The 20,996-nt window shown below is 42.2% G+C and overlaps 1 protein-coding gene across 1 annotated transcript in view; it reads left to right on the forward strand.

Moving 5' to 3' along the window:
• The window catches only part of exd3 (exonuclease 3'-5' domain containing 3), a 47,690-nt gene extending 27,802 nt beyond the window's left edge, over positions 1-19,888 (forward strand). The window contains exons 20-21 of the mRNA XM_080419115.1: positions 18,677-18,743; positions 18,832-19,888. Of these exons, the coding sequence (XP_080275241.1) occupies positions 18,677-18,743; positions 18,832-19,208 (444 nt within the window). The 3' untranslated portion in view covers positions 19,209-19,888. The remainder of the gene's footprint in view (positions 1-18,676; positions 18,744-18,831) is intronic.
• Positions 19,889-20,996: the final 1,108 nt, after the last annotated feature.

The raw sequence follows: 20,996 nt of genomic DNA on the forward strand, positions 1-20,996 counted from the left end.
TCCTGAGGGTCCCAGCATTCCTTACAGAGAAAACAAACCCTATATCAGCCAGTGACGCTATAATTCAAAATACAGATATATATGCAATATTGAAATCTGTGTGTGTGTGTGTGGGATAGAAAAGCAGGGGTCCCTGTGCACCACTGGAAGCACAAAGTTGTATTTCAAACAGAACTAACCCTAGCAGCCCCCTCTCACCTTCCAGGTCCTTGTGGTGTGAATATGTGTGTGAATGTGGTCAAGGAGTGGTGTAAAGGAATGCCTTGCCATAGTGAAATGTGACCTACTCCGTGAATCATGCTAGATCATTCTCCCATACTCAACACTTCAAACCAACCCTGTCTCTTGAACCCGTGTACAAGTCTCTTGAACCTGCTAACAAATAACAGGCATATACAAAAATCAACTGCATGCAGTGCATACGCCAAGTACAATAAATCCCTACGTATCTATGATACGCGAATAATCACTCGCATTAACTTCAACACATTTGAATATCACGTGACACTGCAAACTTTCTATCCGTCAAATCCACAAAACATGTATGGTGGAGTCAATCCGCCAGTCTAGGTGTTGCCTTCACATAAAAAGAACAAAGCAAAAAGGGCACAACATTAATATACTCCTTATTCAGCTACAAAACCATGTTTTTTGGCCAAGTTGGCGTTCATCAAATGCAAATGCAAATGCAAATGCAGTTCTCTGGAAGGTTCTCTTGCACATCAGGCTTTCTTAACATTTTCCTCATAGCCTCCACAGTCAACTGTCATAACTTTACTCAGTGCCATAGTTCAGGAAATCATTAACCACTTAAAGGAGCATTTCCAGGGCTACAGACTAACCTTTTTGACTGTCTGTATTACTGGTTTGGTTCAGTATTATATTAATTGGTCGCACTGGTGCAACCAATTAAAAGATTTAGTCGCACTTGATGGCGCACATTTGCGACCAAAATGGTCACACTCTGGACTGGAGCCTTGACTTCACCCATTTTCAACCAATCTTAATTTTGGTCCTCTCTAATTGCACAGGAATTAGTTTTATAACTATATGATGATAACTGTACCATCTTGATATTTACTTTTTGCGTGTCATGCAAATCACTTTCGCATTTTTTCAGAACTTGTTTTCACAGTGGGTCCCATTCAGCGTGTGAACAAATGCATGAGAGGAAGAGAAGCCAGGTCTTTCCCAGGTTTATTTTTACAATACCAACATTCCCTGTGGAATGAGGGAGTCCTGGCTAGCAAATCCTATACCCCCTGATACAGATCTTTGTCTTTTTATCTCCTGCTTGGTCCCTGGCTACATGATTTTACACTGCTATGGATGGTTTCAAACTCGCAACAGTAAGAACAATGACATTTCTAACTCATATGAACTTCTGGTCTCTTTCCTGGATATTGTATAAAAAAGCTTTATTTGGCCGCTTTTAGCTGAATGCCGGCTTTCAAAATCGGAGCATGTTCACACATGACGTCAAAATTAAATATACAAGTAAATTGGCAGCATTTCAAGCATGTGTGAATGGAGTTATAGTTATCCTATGCTAAACACAAGATATTATTAACCGACCAACAGCCGACGGGATGTGTCCGATTCAAGGTTTTGGCTCATCTGTTTGGACGAAACATTGTGTAGAATTGCTGACCGAATGTTTGTAGCAGAATGTGCACAGAATGTTTTTTTGATTTGAACAGCTGTGGTTTTAGCTCAAGACAATTTTGGGCATGGAGAAATGGCATTCCTTTCAGTTTTCATAAACTATTAAATGCTCAACATGCTACTAGTGTTCCAGCTATGTCTGGTCTCCCCTAAGGTCCCTATGAGTAGTTGGGTGAGGACTCTGGTCTCTTGCGATACTGTGGTTATATATCTTATCCAAGTGTGTGCGTGCGTGCGTGTGTACGCGCACATGCATGATATGTTTGTATTCTGTTTTTTGGGAATGGAAGGCGAGTCCAGCATTATATCCCAGTCTACTTGCAGCTCTTCCCAAAGCCTGCAGTCTGCCTGATGTGATGCTATCGGGAGGTTAGGAGTCTGTTTGCTTTGGAAGGCTTGGCTTGGAGAGACACACACACACACACACACACACACACACACACACACACACACACACACGTTCTCTCTGTCATTCTCTCTCTCCTTTTCTTTGACTTTACACACACAGATTAAAGTGAAAGTTGTGGTGGGGTGGGACCAGTTCAATGCACCCCACCACTCCCCACCATCAAAGCTTGCTATGAGGTACACGGCTGGAGGTCAGGCTGCTTGGCCTGGGAAAGGCCTGAGAGAGTAGAGCAAGGGAGTGGTGTGTGTGTGAGAGAGCGAAAGAGAGAGAGAGAGAGACCAACAGAAATAAAGAGAGAGGGGAAGTCAGAGGATGGGCAAAAAATGGACGTATGATGGACAAAAAAAAATACAATTAGATAAATATTTTGATAGAAATAGTAAATTGAGAGAAATCAAAGTGAGAAAAATGAGGAAAAGAGAGAGGAGGTGGTGGTGGTGGGGGGGGGGTCAAGAGAGAAAGCCAGGACCTACTAGGACCTCAGACTTTCTTTCTTGGACTTATTCAGGCTACTGAAAAATGAGCAGGATATAAATGGAATGGAAAATTATACCCAGAGTATGTGAAAAAAATAAAAGATTAGGATGATGATGCTCTACTTGCGTCTTTGCTTGTCCTCCTCTTTCTCCTCCTCCTCCTCCTCCTATCACACGCCAAAGCAGAACCAGTTTTTCTCACAGGAACTGCATGCCAGCATTTCAACTCTTGGGGAGGAGAGGGGGTCACTGTACCATACTTAGTGCTTCCGTGGGTTCTTGCCGACACAGCTGATGAGACGGTTATGTGATTAAGGCTTCTGTGCTTTATTGACTACACACGTACATGAACCACAACACAGGATTATATCGGCGTACCAAGTCTATATAGCCAAGCTTTGCTGGGTCTGCTGCTTGCCAAGTCCTTTATAACTTTGTACCTTCTTTCTCGTGGGTTTTCATAGCCCAGAGTCTAGGTTAGGCCTGTCACAATTATTGCATAATCGTCTAATCACAATTATTTGAGATAATTTCCATGTTGATAATCGTTTCCATGTTGAAAGATTTTCACACACAAAAAAAAGCTTGTAGATCAGCTATTTCTGCTTTTTTACATTTATAATAAATATTAAATATATATTCAATAATTTCTTTGTATTTTTCAGTTATTTGTCATATCTGCCCCGTGAAATGTTTGATTACGAAGCCTAAAAGGCTTCATATGTTCCAATGTTCAATGCCAAACACACAATGAAATCGTTAATCGCAATTATTTGAGTGACAATTAATCGTCAACTTAAATTTGTAATCGTGACGGCCCTACTCTAGGTACAGCATTCTATTATAAAGAGGTGGAAACACCTGCTGATCAATTAACCCTGGCACTGCTCCCGTGAGTCACTCCCTCCACCTCCAACCAGAGCAGAGCCCAAATCACACACCGCTACCACATTCATCCCGACACCCAACCGACCAATTAAGCCACAGCATACTGTAACTGGGCCTATGGGACCTCGACTACAGATCCCATAGCCCATGGCAAAAATGGTAATAAACGGCTTGCATTTGAGAAAAATCTGAAATCAGCTTTGTCAGTCCCTGCATCAATGCCCATGTACAATTTTAGATAGATTGGTCAACCCACTGAGGATGCAAATACATGATTTTAAAAGCAATATCTTTATAGTTACGGTGCTTGGTGGGGACAGTCCATTATTCTAAAACCAAATAGTGTGAGAGTGTTGTGTACATGTTTAAGGAAGTCTAAGACCTAAGCTTGTGTTGTTGAATAATTAATAATACGCTAAGACCATTTGCCAGAGTTATAAGATCATTATTTTGTATTTGTAGCTTTCTATTGTTTTCTGATATACAAGTACTTGAAAGTGGCATTGGATTTGTGTCATTGCGTCATTTTACTATATTCATTTTGCTCTTCATTTTGTCAGTCCTTTGCACCGTTTGCTATGAGAATGTATAATGTCGCACGCAGAGGGCGACGGTAATTTACTTTCTGAGACTCGGTAGCATTATGGCGTTGTGTGACTACTGTAACATCCACTCTATTGTCATTTGTAACGTTGCTGGTTTGTGCTGATGATGTCATAGATAGGCTTAGCCTTGCTACTCTCTTCTTGTTCTGCATCAGGCGGAATGATTGTATATGGGTGTATACAGTACGTCTTTATACTTTTATTAATGTTTGATCGTGATTTGTCGTGATGTTTCTTCTTCTGTACCTACTGTAAGAATCTGTAACTAACTTTTACTGCGGTGCTTTCTTTGGTGCCTGAATTTCCCCCGCGGGATCAATATAGGTATCTATCTATCATCTATCTCTTACATCGTGTTCGATGGTTGGGATTGGTTTCCCATCCCCAAGTATGACATAAGAGCAAGAAGGCCACCGCGTGAATATGATCAATTAATGTGGATCTTTGATTGCTGACCAGACTGCTTTTCTCTAATGTTTTTAGTGTGTGTGTGTGTGTGTGTGTGCGCGTGCTTATGGAGGAGGGTGTTACTGGGTGTGGGTGTGATGATGAAGTGGTATTATTTTACTGTTGGGGTGTATATTTGTCGTCATGGGTGTAGCTGCTTGACTAGACCACTGCTGCTGGGTTTGTTTGTTTTTTGTGGGGGTTTTCTTTTCTTTCTTTTTTCCCCTTCTTTTTTTCTTTAGTTTCCGCTAGGGGTGGGACGATATATCGATATCGCGATATATCGCGATACTTCATCCCGCGATAAATAATCGATATACTGCCGAAGAATATCGATATAAAATTATTATTTTTTCCGTTTGTGATACGTTGTTTTTCCGACTCTGTATTTGTGTGATGATGATTTTGAACTGTTTGGTGCTATTTTATGTGTTTATGAATTGAATACAAGGACAATCGTGATATATCGTTGGTGAAATTTCATGCAATATATTGTGATATCGCAATATATCGAATATCGTGATATTGTTATCGAGGGCCTAATATCGCCACAGATATCGTATTGTGAGATACCCATATCGTCCCACCCCTAGTTTACACGTATATGTGTGAACATCATGTTTGAGCTTAGCCCACCTGGTCAAACCAAAGCTGTACATCCATGTATTAACTTCCAGTGTCTTGCCTGTTATTAGAAGTGACTGTAGCGAATGAGTACCTGTCTATCTGGACAATCCTTTCAACCCCCTACATATAGACGCGCACGCACACACACACACACACACACACACACACACACACACACACACACACACACACACACACACACACACACAGAGGCCTCCTTGGATGCAGGGAACCCTTTCTTTCTTTCTTTCCCTCCATTTTCCTGCTGTCTATTTTGGTCAACTGGTGGCCCGTTCCCACAGTGCTGCAGTTCCCATGGTTATCGGCTCAGAGATAGGGAAGGGGGTTAGGGGGGTGGTGGTGGTGGGGGGCTTGACAGAGAGCGGGAGAGACAGCGTTACTCTGTTCTGAGAGATAGGGACTCTGTGGCTTGGTGTTGGGGGTAAAGGGGTTGGGGCTGTGTGTGTGTGTGTGTGTGTGCGCGTGCGTGCGTGCGTGTGTGTGTGTGTGTGTGTGTGTGTGTGTGTGTGTGTGTGTGTGCGCGCCCCAAATAGCTCCCATGAATATCAGTAGAGGCCTATGAGACTTCTGCAGGGGGTTGGAGGAGGAGGTGGAGGTGGGAGAGGGGGGGTCCTGAGATGAGGTGGGGTGCAGCGAGGAAGGAGAGGAGGTGGGGGTGGAGGGAGAGGCTAGTGCCGGGAGCTGGTTTGGGGGGGCGAGGGGCACCAAAAAGAAGGGGGAAGGGGGGGGTGTTGCTCAGAAAGAGGCACGGATTCAGTTCCCACACTTCTAATTACTGTGTCACTGGAGACTGAAAGGGGACTGCCCCTGGCCCTTTGGGAATTTGCCGGGGCTAGTCGCAGAGAAAGAGAGAGGGAGCAAGGGGACAGAGGAAAGGAGAGCAGAAGAGGAATTAAAGGGGTCTATGACACAGGAACTCTCATGATCGTTCTTTCAATTGGTTTTCACCTCACTGAACCCCCCCCCCCCCCCCACACACACACACACACACTCACACAACCCAGTACGACCACTGCAACCCTACCGCGTACCTCCAACCCCATCTCCCAAACCCACCCTCCTCTACCATCCTCCACCTCTTCTTCTCTTTCCCTTGAGCCTTTGTTCGACATGTTGTACCGCTTCCTCTTTAACCCCCTCCTTCAGAACTCTCCTTCTTTTTTCTTTCCTTCTCCCTCTCTCTCTCTCTTTCTCTGTTTTCTTTCACTCTCCTTTTCTTTCCGTCGGTATGTTCCACCTCTGTGTCTCCCGACGAAACAGGCACTCCCTGAAACTCTTTGAAGTGCATCAAGCTTCAGAGTCTCTCACACAAACGCGCACGCCCGCGCACACACACACACACACACACACGCACATGCACATGCACACGCACACACACAGAGACGTCTTATCCAGTGTCATTATTGCCACTTAACCCTGGGCCCTTGGCCTCTCCTCTATTTGCCTTCATCTCAACCTCCCATTGCTCATCCTTATGGGTGTGTGTGTGATTTAAAACTGCCGGACAGAATATCTGGAAGGATTACAGTTTACCAGGCATATGGTATAGAAAACGGCCATATCAATTTTCAATGAATGAATTACAAGCAGGTGTGCGTTTTACAATGTAGCCTAACAACATAGGTTACAGCATTATGAATTGTATGAAAAACTATTTGAACAGCAGCAGATTAATGAGCCTACATTAAAATCTTTGGGATTTGGGGTGTGTGACTGCATGCTTAATGATTTCTCAACCAAAGTTGTACTGATTTTGCATCATTAGTTTATTATATTATTATTTCTTCAGAATAACAACAAATAACCTCATTTTTTATATTAATGATTTCACATAAGCTTCTCCTCTTCTGAGTCTGATCGACGATCCCCAGGAAATATTAATCCTCAGTGTAATAGAGTCTCAATTTGCGTTTGTGCTATTGATCAGTCCAGGGCTGACCTTCAAATCATAGATGATATTTCTATTAGTGTTAGAACCAAAATATGTAGGCTAAGAAAAGATTGTTCAGCCATAAATATGTAGGCAAGAAAAGAAAGTTTAGCCATTCTATCTCACAAGCAGGTGCACAACAAATGATGAGCGTCGACTAACGCCTAAATTGTTAAATGGTCTGAAAATACCACTTTTCCACTGACAAGCGATGCCTGAAACAGTGAGTATAGGGTTATGTCACTGCAAGCTCTGCAATGGACCGATTCACAGACGGTTCGAAATGTGTCTGATTTTCGGTGATAATGATGACAAATTGGTTTATTTGACCACCCAGGATGTATGGTGGGAATTATATTTACCAGTCTTTGTTATAAAAAAAGGCAATTGCCATTGGTGTGTGTGTGTTTGTGATAACCACACATAACCATATACATCGGCTGATGAGTGTGTGGTGCATCTGATAACAGCCAGTGGACTATTTCAATGTGCCTTCGGCCCTTTGTTCCAGAGACCACTGTCATTTGCGGTGTCAATACCACTACCAGATAGATATCAGAGCACCTAGCCCCATCTGTGACCTCATGCATCACTGCAGCTCAGGACTCTGGTCACAAAGCCCATCCAGCACTGGGGGTGGGGGGCGAATATGTGCAATTTTTTTTAACCTATTTTGCAATGTCCCATCGTAAATGTTAAGGTATTCACATGTTCCTACAAATGTCTGTATTAAAAATGGGGCGGTTAAATTGCTATTCCTTCGTGGGATGACAAAAGTTTAAATCCTGTATTTTGACAGCCTGTGCATTCATCCTCCTATAATTCCACAAACCTCCGGTGAGGCCAAAATCGTGGTGAGACCAACCCGACGGGACACGGCATAACCCCACGTTTGCAACTACTTTCGCCTGCGCACTTCACCGGGTATGGACTAGTATTAATAATAATAATAAAACAACATAATCTGAAAATGTTGCTTCTATTGCCTTCAGTCTGGGTTCCCTCTCAGACCAGAACAGACCTACGTATAGCAGCAGTAGCAGCAGCCATCACCACTGTCAATATTTACAGTCCTGGATGAATCACTCTGCATTACAATAACATTCCCTGCGTGCCTTGCTGCCTGGGAGAAAAAACGAAGGGAAGAGAAGTGAAGGGGATGAGGGTGAAATATGCACCAGCAACAATGAACGTTGAGCAAAATCATCTAGTAGCGTCTCTCCCATGACGTGTGTGTGTGTGTGTGTGTGTGTGTGTGTGTGTGTGTGTGTGTGTGTGTGTGTGTGTGTGTGTGCGTGTGCGCGCGTAATCAGGTATGGTCTTTGTATATATGATAGTTTGAAGGACTGTCATGGCATGTCCATTTTCTGTGTGTATGTATTCTACAACAAGTAAGACGTGCGAACGCGGGAAGCGAACGCAGCTCGAAAATGTTGTGTATTTCCGGACTTGTAATCCGTGTTATTTCACCGTGATGGGGAGAGCGTAGAGAGAAAGTCACGTGACTGCCTCCGCCTCGTATTGAAGTTAATGGGGGGGGATATGGTTCTCCTATGCACGGAGTTTCTGAGTTCCTAGTCATCTATGCACGGAATTGCCGTCTGTCAATCCGTGCTATTTCACCGTGTTTGGGGGGCGATCGGGTTGGTTTCATAGTAAGCTCCACTCTGAGATCTGTCAGCAGCCAATGCGAGCGTGAGTCACATGGGGGCGCGGCTGCACACAGGCAGTGCACACAGAGACACACACAGAGACACACACACACAACCCGAGCAGGGTTTCATAGTAAGCTCCACTTTGCGCGGCGCGCCTCCTTCCGCTGCGTTCGCAAAAATGCATTTTCATATTTGTGGGTGGTTAATTTTCACTTTGGGGAGGGTTCTGGAAAACGTTCAGGTGTGTGAACATTGAATTGAGTTTGCACACAAATTATTACACTAATATTCTGTTGTTTATTGCATATTGGAGTATTATATAGAAATAACAGTGATATATTAAAAGGCTATTGATCATTTTTGGGAGAAAAAATATGTATCTGCTTGCGTAGTACTTTTTCTTTCTAGACTATTATATCCTCCTGGTCGTGGCCCAGCCGTTAACCCTGTGTTTTACACATGGTGGCTTATGCATTTTGAGCTAAAGTATAGTGTGGTTCAGCCATGGGTTCAGCTACCCAACAAGCGACTGTCTTCTTTGCTCATGGTTCCCTTATTAAAGTGGTTGAAGCACTGCATAATACAGTCACCAAACATCTTTACAGTACAACTATGTAAATGGCCTATGTATATTAGGCCTATGTAAATGAGTATTACTTTATATTTTAATTTTGAGGGTTAAGGTTATATATTTTAATATCCTGGCGCAAATGTCATTGCTATCTTCAAATCGACGCAGTTGTCATTTTACTTCTCCATTGTCTAGATAACAAATGATCTGGCGCAATCAGGGCACACTGCTGTCTTTAGGCACAGAATTTGCGATACGTCCAGCTTCAAGATGGTCTTATCAGCATGCGCAGTGATGGCACAGTTATTTCCTTACAATACAATACAGCACAATACTGTGATTAAGATGCACCTGGGTAGATTCACAATGCGCACACTGATTGCAATCAAAATACATCCGATTTAAACCCAACACTCACTTTCAGTGATATGGTAAGTAGCCCATACCACAACAAACGTAAATCATTTTTGTGCTCGAACGGAGATCCGGTATTATTCAAGCACTTGATTCTTCATTAATCACTTTAATAAGAATAAAAACAAGAAATTGCTGCTGTTATGAATCTCCAAAGAAAGATGAGTGGTGAGGAGAGAGAGGGAGATAAAGGGAGAGAAAAAGACATGCATTTATTTCAGTATGTAACCTGCCTAAATGTTATTGTTGATAGAAAGGCTGTATGTTCAAATACCTCTTGTCATGTAAGAATGTTGTGAATCCATAGCCTCCTAGCATTCATTATCTGTCTTTGTAGCTACAGTAAGGTCATCATAATCAATATCTAAATGGGGCTCCCAGGGTGCACAGAGTGTGTTCCCGCTTGCGTCTCTGTCATGCTTTAATATGCAGTTTAAAAAATTACCTAACTGAGAATGAGCAAGTGAATATTAAGTTAATATCAACATATTATAGATGTCTCTTGGACACGAGACATTGGACTACGGTGAGTCTTACCGCAGTTATTCACTGCAGAGAGCTTTTGTTTCCCCCGCGTCTCCCGACATCATTATATCACATTATTAATGCTCCCATAGATACCCGTTGTCAAATTTCATCCGCCGTTTAATTAACAGTATGCTATGATGAAAGCGCAGTTGCTTCTTATTGGTGTGGACAAACCCCCGTGTTTAAGACCGTGCGTCGTAGATCGCCTAAATAGGGCCCCCAGTCTCTAATCGACCTCAAGACTGTTTCCAACCCATTAAGACCTGGAACTGTCATTTTTAGATTTGAGCTAAAAAGCATTATTTTACACTTTGGGCTATTCAAAAATAGCAGATCTACAAGCTCATAGCGCGGCACCGAGTGCCGCGCTACGAGCTTGTAGATCTGCTATTTTTGAAAAATCGTGAAAATGTGTGCAAATCTTTGAATATATATATTTTTAAAGCGAACATTTTTAACTCAAATCTTTGCTTCTGGGGGTCCCTGGAACAAAATATTTTAATGGGGGTCTGCGGCCAAATATATATAATTTTGGGGGTCCTTGACATGAAAAAGATTGAGCACCACTGACATAGAAACATCAGTTTTTCAGAAAACTGTTGGGATTTAGGAGACATGTAGAATCGGCTTCAGGTCTCAATGGGTTAATGGAACTGATATTTATCAGAGCTACTTGAATTTATTTATGCTGTTGCATAGGAATAGGTCTTGTACTGGTTTCTATATTAATGAAAAGCAAATTCAATAGTCACTTCTTCTTCTTCTTCTTATACAGTATGTAGCAAACATTGATGAGTAAGCTTGGAGTGTTCAGTTGTATTAACCCCTGCAGCACATATGCTGCCAAGGGGCTTAGAATTCCCTGTGGGACCACCGATGCCAAACATGTATGCTCATGATGCTATGTGGCTTTGTATAAAAGCGTCCACCAAATGGCTTTTGTTATGATATACCATATGTTATCTCATGACCCTGGGTCTACAAACATAGCCTATGTTTAGTGGACAAGTGGGCCTGCCTGGGAAACATGTGATCATGTGACTGCATCAGAATTGGGATAATTGCAGAATTGAGTTAGTCACAAGGTCTGGCTTAGATCAAGGAATTAATGAAGTAAATGCATAATTGAGTTTATAATAATTTTATTTTGAATTTAATTTAATATCCCTCACAACTGGCTTCAAAATTGGCTTCGTACAGTCATACATTCTAACACACACTTTATAGCCTACTTTGTGTCTGTGGGAAAAGGAAATGATGTGACTTCCATTTTGTATGTGTCATGCAGGTGTAATGATGGGGTATGTGGTGAGTCAGTGAAGGGTGTGTACATTTACGCTTACGTGTGTGTGTGTGTGTGTGTGTGTGTGTGTGTGTGTGTGTGTGTGTGAGTGTGTGTGTGTACATGTGTGCGCACATGCAGGTGTGCGTGCGCGCATGCCAGGTGTGCATGCGTGAATGAACACTTGTGCAGTGAGTATGTGTGGGTTGAGGTGAGGTGTGTCAGAAGTTATGTGTGATGTCAAGCCAAGACAGGCTCTGCTGTGGTCCAGGTTCGGCCTGCTTTCAGGTGGTAGTGTTCCAGGTGCAGGCTGCTGTTAGGAGTAGTGTTCCAGGTTCGGCCTGCTGTCAGGTGGTAGTGGTCCAGTTATACTTATTTGTGTGTGGGTGTCATGCACCGAAATTCACGTGTTGCAGTGTGTACATTTTGTTTGCTCATTCAGAGACCCAGTATCTAGGTGCGTGGCTGTGTAAAAATGTGTGTGTGCGTGCGAGCGTGTGTGTGTTTATTTTTATTTCTATTCTTATTTATGTTGGTTTGGTTCTTGACTCTCACTAGCACCTACTAACATCTGTTTTTTGTCTTTAGTGGGAAAGCATTATTTCCCGGCATAAATGACTCTGCTGTATGCACGGGAATTCATTGTCTTTTGCTCCGTTTGGCAGTGATGGAGACATAACCCCTGGTAGATGCAAATTTTCACCCCTTTTCTGGCACGATGCTATAAGAGAGCTTCTGATTCGAGGGGAGAGGAAATAATGAGAGCACAGTACAGTTATTTTCACACACGTAAAACTAATTTGTTCAAAGTAATTTGAACCCTTTTTGTAATCATAGAATCCTCTATTATAACCTGGCACCATACTTTTTCATAATCACAAGCAATCCCAAAACAATTGTCATCGGTTTGGATAATTGTAATTGCATATTGTTTCTGGACAGCATGACCCTGAGTGAGGCAGAGAATGCACTTGTATTTTTTACAGTCTATGGAACACACTCATTTCTAACGATCATTGACATCTTTTTATTCCTGTTGCAAGTTTTGTTCCCATATGATCTGGTGTGTATATGATGTCAAGCATGACACACCAGGGAAAAGGCAACTGAAAGGCATACTTGAGTTGCATCGGGAAAGGAGTCAATCTCTTATTCTTAGCGGGGATTCCTAAGTTTAAAAAGAAATGCATATACGTAGGTGCTATGTTGGTGTAAAAATGATTTTACCCTTACCTGAACCTCTCCAGTGTTATACTACTGTTCTTACTGCTATGACACCTGAATTTCCCTTTGGGGATGAATAGCTAAATGTTTATTTCATCTTAATATGTCTCAAATTCTACATACCTGCCTGATAAATCTCAATACAAAACAGAATTATACAGTCAATGGTTTTGTTTATTTGAGAGGGATTTATATGTTGGTGGGACATGTTCCGCAGAGACTGTGAAAAATACAATATACCAATAAGATAATATATTTTTTAAGTTACAAGACTAGATCAGCGGTTCTCAAACTATGGGTCGCGACCCAAAGTGGGGTCACGGGAAGGTGCCGTTGGGGTCGCGCATTGGCAACTAAAATCTTGTTTTTATCAAGAAACGGGGGGAAAAAAGGGGGATAATATGGGGTCGTGGTATAAAAAAGTTTGAGAACCCCTGGACTACATACATGTAATGAAGTAAAATTAAATAAATACATGAATTAATGATAAAAAATAATCAGCTAATAATAATATAGATGTGAAATAGATAGAAATAAAGTTAAAATACAGGTACAACAGCAGGTATGATAAAACTCTTAAGGCAATTATAATATCTTTAGCAGAAGTGGGAAATGTACAAGAAGCCGAAGGCTTACATACTGTACAAATTAACTTCTATCGATTTCACTTGTCTATGTACCTCGTCTATATACATTTATGTTATGAACAACTTAAACCCTTTTGATCTTTGTAAATAATTCACACTGAGCATAGCACTGTTTTAAAATAGACAATGGGCAATTAAATCCATGACATGTAACGATGAGCCCTAAGCCACTGGGCCAGTGCCCCCCCAGTTCCCACGTTGCTGCTTACCTGACTCCTTTGCACTTTGAATCAAATCACCATTGCCCGATTGGCCAGCCACTCTGACCATGTGACTCCAAACAGGCCTGGAAGTCCCACCCCTTTAGATCAAACTAGGGTTTTCCCATGGGAGCAGCCTACAGACCCTGTGTGTGAGTGTGAGTGTGCGTGTGTGTGTGTGCGTGTGTGTGTGTGTGTGTGCGTGTGTGTGTGTGTGTGTGTGTGTGTGTGTGTGTGTGTGTGCGTGCACGCACACAAGCATTCGGGAAATGTCTCCAACCCTCCCCTTTCCCTCTTCCCTCCCTCCTTGCCACTATACCCCTTTCTCTTCTTTCTGTTTTTCCACCACCTCCCATCCTTTGAAACACAGTATCACACTTTTAGATAGCCTTTGTTGTCACGACAAGGAGCATTCTTTATCTGGCACGGCCTCACGGAGTGTGAGAATGCGGGAGGTGTACTAAAGGAGAGAGAAAAGTAAAAGCACTAGGGCTGCACTATCGATTATCTTAGTGATTATTCTATCAATGACTTTTTTTGATTAACTGAATAATCGAAAAGCGCAAAGTTTGGGATACTTTCTCATATTTATTATTATACAATAACGCGTTGACATGAATAAATTACAATAGATTTTTTTATAATCAACTTAATCAGTTAGATCCGGCCACTCGGGAGTAAAAAGGAAGAAAAGTCATGAAAAGACAACTGCCAACATGTTTTGACCTCGGAAGGTTCTCATAAGGGCGAAATGACTAAATCAGTTAGTTTGATTAACTCTTAAGTCCTATTTTATATTTTGTCATACAACGGTGTTGTGAAACAATTGAGAAAACAGTTGATTGTGTATATAACTTTTTTATAATCGTTTTAATTGATTAGTTCGATTAACTGCTGCACCCTTACTTGGATGTTGTCATTTTCATCCAAAAGGGGTCTGGACAACATTGATTGCCCACAAATCCAGATAATCTAAATAGGATTGTTAATATCACTGGAAAATATTTGGATATGTCTATTGACCATGCTATATAATTTGGTAGTTCTCTGCCTTTTGAATTTCAAGGACCCGCAGTTTGAAATGCATTTGGCCAGTGATCCCTATTTGATACAATTTATTATTATTATTATTATTATTTTATCTCTGGGACCCCAATCTACACTGTAGATCCTCAGTGTTAGTTTAACTCTGAGAGGGTACACAAATTCCATTTGTATTAGTCACCCCATGGAGACGTGAATTCATGGATATTTTTTAGTTTTTGTCGCATTCCTAAGCCAATAATTTGGTGACCAGCAGCGGTTCCGGTTCCGGCATCGGTTCCTACCGGTCCGCTGGTCATCAAATTATTTTGGCTTAGGAATGCGACAAAAACAAAAAACATATCCATGAATTCAAGTCTCCATGGGGTGAATAATCGATAGAAAAAAAGTATTTATTTTTGGGGTGAACTACCCCTTTAAATCTTTTTTGTCTATTTAATTCATCTATTTAGTGTAACATTGTAAGACCGATGCATTTTGTATAGTTAACTTAAAACTATTGTTACAAACTTACAATCTAGGATGCATTAAAATGTGTGTGTGTGTGTGTGTGTGTGCGTGCGCGCGTGCATGCGTGAGTGTACACAAAAGGACAGTGTGTGTGTGTGTGTGTGTGTGTGTGTGTGAGTGTGTGAGGTAGAGTCAGCACGCGCCTGTCCATGGCTTAGCTTTTTGAGTACAGAGCAGGTTTTGACTTGCTCAACCCTGGGAAACTTTGAGCTGAGTAAATAGTCAGTCTGTTTTCCTGGCTGAAGCCACACTGTGTAAGCCTTGTGTGCATTGTGAGCATGTGTAGTGTGTATTTTATGCACACTTGTTGCACGGGCCACACAATATTTCCGTGTGTGTGTGTGTGTGTATGTCATACATATTCATCTTCCAAGTGGAATACAGTGTACTTACAGAATGTACTGACAGAAAAAAACTCTAGTCTTGCAGACAGAGATGACACCTCTGCCAGTCCCACTCCCTCCACTGTCTAGCGCATTGGTTCTCAAAGTGGGGTCTGGGGACACCCAGGGGTCCTTGGGGGGGGGGGGGTTCCAGGGGGTCCCCAGCAAAATGTGTTAATATAGCACATCACAATTATTTTAACCACTTTAACCTTTTATATGTCTTTGGCTGTTCAAAAATAGCAGATATACAAGCTCATAGCGTGGCACTGAGTGCCACGCTATGAGCTTGTAGATCTGCTATTTTTGAAAAGTAGTGCAAATCTTGGGGGGGGGGGGGGCAAATACATTTGATTTTGGGGGTCCATGACATGAAAAGGTTTGAGAACCACTGGTCTAGCTGCTCTCCTGGTGAGACCTCAGATACCACAGGAACGAACTCTGGATACACCAAGAGAGAGGAAAAATTACACCCGTTTTTACATGATGACTTTTCTCTGATTTATAGTTTTACAGTTTCTCCAGGCAAAGAAAGAGAGATGCGTGCGTGCGATTTTCCTGGTCCTCACAAGAGAAATGGTAGTTTTATGGTTTAAAAAAACGTTTTTTTGAGGTTAGGCTTACAATTAGGATGACAGAATAGCAAATCTACAAGCTCACAACACGTCGCATCATGATGCGTTGTGAGCTTGTAGATCAGCTACTGTATTTCGCCTTAGTAAAAATGGCATTTATAAAATTGCTGTCCTAAATATCATATCATTCAGAGACCCAGTCGGGGGGGGGGGGTGTGTGTGTGTGTGTGTGTGTGTGTGTGTGTGTGTGTGTGGATTTACAGCCCTCCCCTAAATGGAATGCTGTTTGCTGGGCGGTGCTCAGGTGTGTTGACAAGGCTTTTAGCACTGACATGCTGTCAGGATGGCTTACAGGCCACTCTGGGCTTGGGTGTCTGTATGTGTGTGCGCGTCTGTGTGTTGGGGCTGGCAATGTGTTAACAGAGAGACCTTTAACACAGAAAGGGCCATGTGTGAATGATACTGAGGTGTAACTACTGTGTCTTACACGCACACACACACACACACACAGTACTCGGCCTGGGTATGTCTATGGGAGTATATAAAAGCAGGTCATAAGAGCCCTACTTATATACTGTAAAGGTATAGACGGGTCATAAGCGCCCTACGTTGAAATTTTGTATGCTGATACCATATAACCAACGTACCAACATAATTATGCATCATGGAGGCCTCCATGTACCGATGTCTGCTTTGTTTGACATGGAAGCACAGCACTGCTATGAATGGAAATGTCCGTTCTATACATTTGTTTCAATGTTTTCCTAATATTTGAGGCACATTGTTCTGTTTTCACTCTGCTTATGTGACTGTTTACCCTGTCGTTTGTTGACTTCACACTTGTTAAGTCACTCTGGATATGCTAATTGCCTAACTTGAAAATGTTTGCCCATGTTGGCCCACAGGATATGCTAGTAATTCTAAACATTTGAAATGTAAACATTTACATTATAATGCCAAGACGGATATTTTAAAATATTTCTTATTTGAATAAATGCAACCGTTTTTGTTTTTCAGTAAAGGTGACCGAGTGAACGCTGTCACCACCAGCCTAATTACAAAATGCATGGTCCATAAAAGTTCGCATTCACCAAAGAGAATGCAGTGGAACTCACAAAAGGTTCCTGCATAGAACCAGAATCTAGAATTTACGTTTTGCATTTCATTTGGTTTTATTTCATTTATATTGTATGTGATCATTCTAAAGAAGAATTGTGTTAATAGTGAGGTTCATGAATCTGCAATTTTCCAGATGGCCAAACTTATAGGTTCAAGGTCACGTGTCGACCATGTTCCAACATATCACAGGTGGTCTGGTTTACTGTGTATAGTGTGACATATAATACTAAAGCAAAAGTTGTATCAAGAGGACAGCTTTCCTCACACACCCTTTTGGTGTCATCCTGTTGGTGGTCACCTCCACCAGAAGCACAGCCTCATGGGGAGGGAGCAGTTTGAGGAACAGCAGACACATACCAGCCTGGCAAAGCCAGACTACAGATTTAACTTCACTCGAGTGTGCATTGGCAAATGCTTTGGTCTTTGGTCTTGCTTTGTGGGCATCATGGATGCAAGTAGCTTTGCAGATAATTGGATCAGCCTTTATCCTGTCAGAGCCAACAAACCGTCATCATGACGTATAACTCAATCAAATCAAACGCATGCTGATCCTAGTGAGGCGAAGAGTGAAAAGAATATTGTCCCTTCAGTTAATTGAGATTTTTAAACAAATTCAGCAGTGACCTCATTAAGCAGTGTACTCTCTCTCTCTCCATTAACTGTCATCTGGTTGTGTTTGTTGTCACTCAGAGAGCGTTATACCTCCTAACCTCTGCAGACAACCGTTCTTCTAAATTGCCCGTGGTATGTTGCTGGCAGATTCTGTGCTCTCTTGTTTACTGGGTGAGAGAGGCTGCCTGCAACCGTGGTGAAAACTGTTCAATGAACAAAATGCTTCCTAAGAACAGTGGTGACGTGACATAACTAAGGGAAAGGTGAAAAATGTATTTTGCATGGAGATTGAGTGTCCAACTACGATCCTAAAAGTAGCATAACTCCTTTCATTACAGTGTGGTGTGCTTACGGAGTGGAGGAGGAAGAGAGAGATCTGCGACCAGAGTAGAATAAAATTAGGTCTTCCAGCCTGCAGATGGATATTGTTTCTGTTTGTTCCAAATACATATTTTATCCCCAAATGCCTAGTCTCGCGTGCTTTTGGGCACCTCTTGCGCAATCACTAAGTACTGTACCCATTACATTAATCTAACGTGGGAACAGTCACATAACGGTACTTAACCATTAGGGAGGGCATGTGGGAATGAATCTCCCCTGCCTATGCCAGCAATTTATGTTAATGTTTTACCCAGCAGTGTACCAGTATTCCAGTGGAAACACAGCTTAACATCTCCAAGTGAAGCCATTGTTGTTCTCATTACAATTTTAAATGACAACAACAATGGCTTCTTCAATGGGAGAGGTGGGATACGAGCTAAAATAAATCAACACACAGGTTAAAAGCAAATAAAATCAATTGTCACAGTAACCAGTACATTCTTTATGCTCCATGTTGTTCTAGGTGTGTAACAGTAACCAGTACATGGCGCTGCCCAGAGAGGACATGATCAGGATGCTCAAAGAGACAGGTCAGCCCTGTCTTATAGATGTTGAAATACAGTGTATGTGGCTATACATTGCAAATAAATACATATAAGTTATCCTTTCTTTCTGTAGGACTTCTCCAAGACAAGGACTCTGGGCACACAGAACTGGACTGCACTCCGCAGGAAGATGTGGAGCACAGTGACACTTTGACCTCTGGTGGTGAGAGCCCTGACCTCCCCAGGTACGCCCCTAAGTGTCACTGGGCCCCTGTGTCAGTCCTAGACCCTGACACTCTCACCTTCCCTGGGGGTGCTTCCATACAGCTCCATACGGTCCCCCCCACCATTCTGCCTAGAATACCACACTTCTTCGTCTGCACCGGCTGTGGGAAGGTGTTCTGGGAAGGCTCTCACTCCATTCGCGTCCTCTCCCAGTTCCACGACATTCTACGCATCACCGAGGACGATTCGTCTTCGACAACAGCATCCACTGGCGTAGCACAGTAACACTGATATTGCACAAGCTCATTACTGCTAATTCATTAAGGTCACATCTGTCCATCAATCTATGTGAGATCTATATGAGAAATCCGTTTCTGTAGGGGGGGTGTGCCAATTTAAATTTTTATCCTTAATCCTTGTTAATCCCTAAAAGCCACTAAAATGGAAACTGTTTCTTCATTCTATGGGATCAATGTGTTGTTGTTTTTTTCCAACATTTTTTCCAACATTAAAGCTCAAAATGTAGTAAGGAACCATACATTGAGGTCTGTCATGTCTGTTGGTTAGGGTTACTTTAACAGAATGTGGTTTCCTCCCCTTGGGATGAGAGGAGGGCAAGATCAATGGGTAATCTAAATTTGTGTAAACGTTACAAAACATTCCCTAAGATTTACAGTCTTAAACCTCATTTACCGTACATATCCTCGGAAAACGGTGAATCAAGACAATCATAAGCGGGAGCTGCCGCGTTCCGTGCTTCCTGCTCTCTGATATAGGTCACCACATTTTTTGATTGCTACAGCACCACCAGATCACATAACCCATCAAAATCTGCTACCCCCCAGACGAGTGAAATGGGTGGTTAAAATAAATGCTAACTCAAGATGACTCTGTTTCTCTCCCCTTTTCCAGAACCTAAACCTTTGCCGGTATGCCTCAGGGACATATGATTTCACCACCGCCAAATGAATACAAGAATATTTTTGCCCATCAACAGCATTTAACACTGAATAAACCTTGTGCCTTGCCCGTCAAAACACACTGGATTGCGCGCAGAGTTTGGCCAATTACGCGTGTCGGCCACACGCTCAAACGGTGCATAAAACGACTCCACATCATGCTCAAACTTTTTGGGCAAGAGGTGAAGGTTTCCAGAAACACCAAAACCCTCAGGTCTCAACTCATCTGTTCATATTTGACTGTTATTTTATTATTCATTATTTGATTATTGAGATCTAATATTTATTATTAGAGGGAGAAGCCACAAAGTGTTCCACAGTCGCCATGCTGACTCAAGTGTGCATGCAATCATTGTAACGCAGTGCTATCCCAGCTGGCAGACCAAGACTATGGCATACAAGTGCTCCTCTAATGGCCTAATTAACCCCAAACTTAAAATCTCCACCCGTCTTCATGCAGTAACTTGTGGTGGGTATTTATGCACTCAAAGTCACCGCAAAAGACTTAGCTCAGCCCAAGGAATAGATAAAGCAACCAATAATTGGCGACTCGCTTCAAACCTTGGATGTGCCCCCGAGACAAATGCTGACGCACATGGCTGCTAACCACTTTAACTACACACTACTCCTTAATTCACAAATTTGGACTTGCAACCGTTGGCCAACTGACACCTGCAAGTGTCAGTTGGCCAAATGCAAAAATACAAACATTTCTGTGCGAAAGCAAGAAAGAAAAAGAGATCTGAGGATCACTAAATGCATGAGTCTAATGTGTGGTGTGTGAAAGTAAAAAAATAATAAAAATGAGTGCAGTGCGATGAGGAGAAATCAAAGAAAAACTGAAAATAATCCAGGAAGGCAGTGTCGAAGTGTCCTTGAGCAAGACACTGAACCCCTATTTGCTCCCGATTAGCTGGTTGGTGCCTTGCATGGTTTCCTCTGCCATCGGTGTGTGAATGTGAGTGTGAATGGGTAAATGTAATGCACAATCATTTTATGAAAATAATGCACCATTTACATCGAATGTTGACGTTTCTGAACTAAGGGTAAGCATGTCAACATTTCCATGTCAACTCAATCATAGATTTCTCCAGCACCATCCAGCCTTGCCGGC

This window comes from Gymnoscopelus braueri (genome assembly GCF_963280865.1).
Source record: "Gymnoscopelus braueri genome assembly, chromosome: 22".
NCBI classification, from domain to species: Eukaryota; Metazoa; Chordata; class Actinopteri; order Myctophiformes; family Myctophidae; genus Gymnoscopelus; species Gymnoscopelus braueri.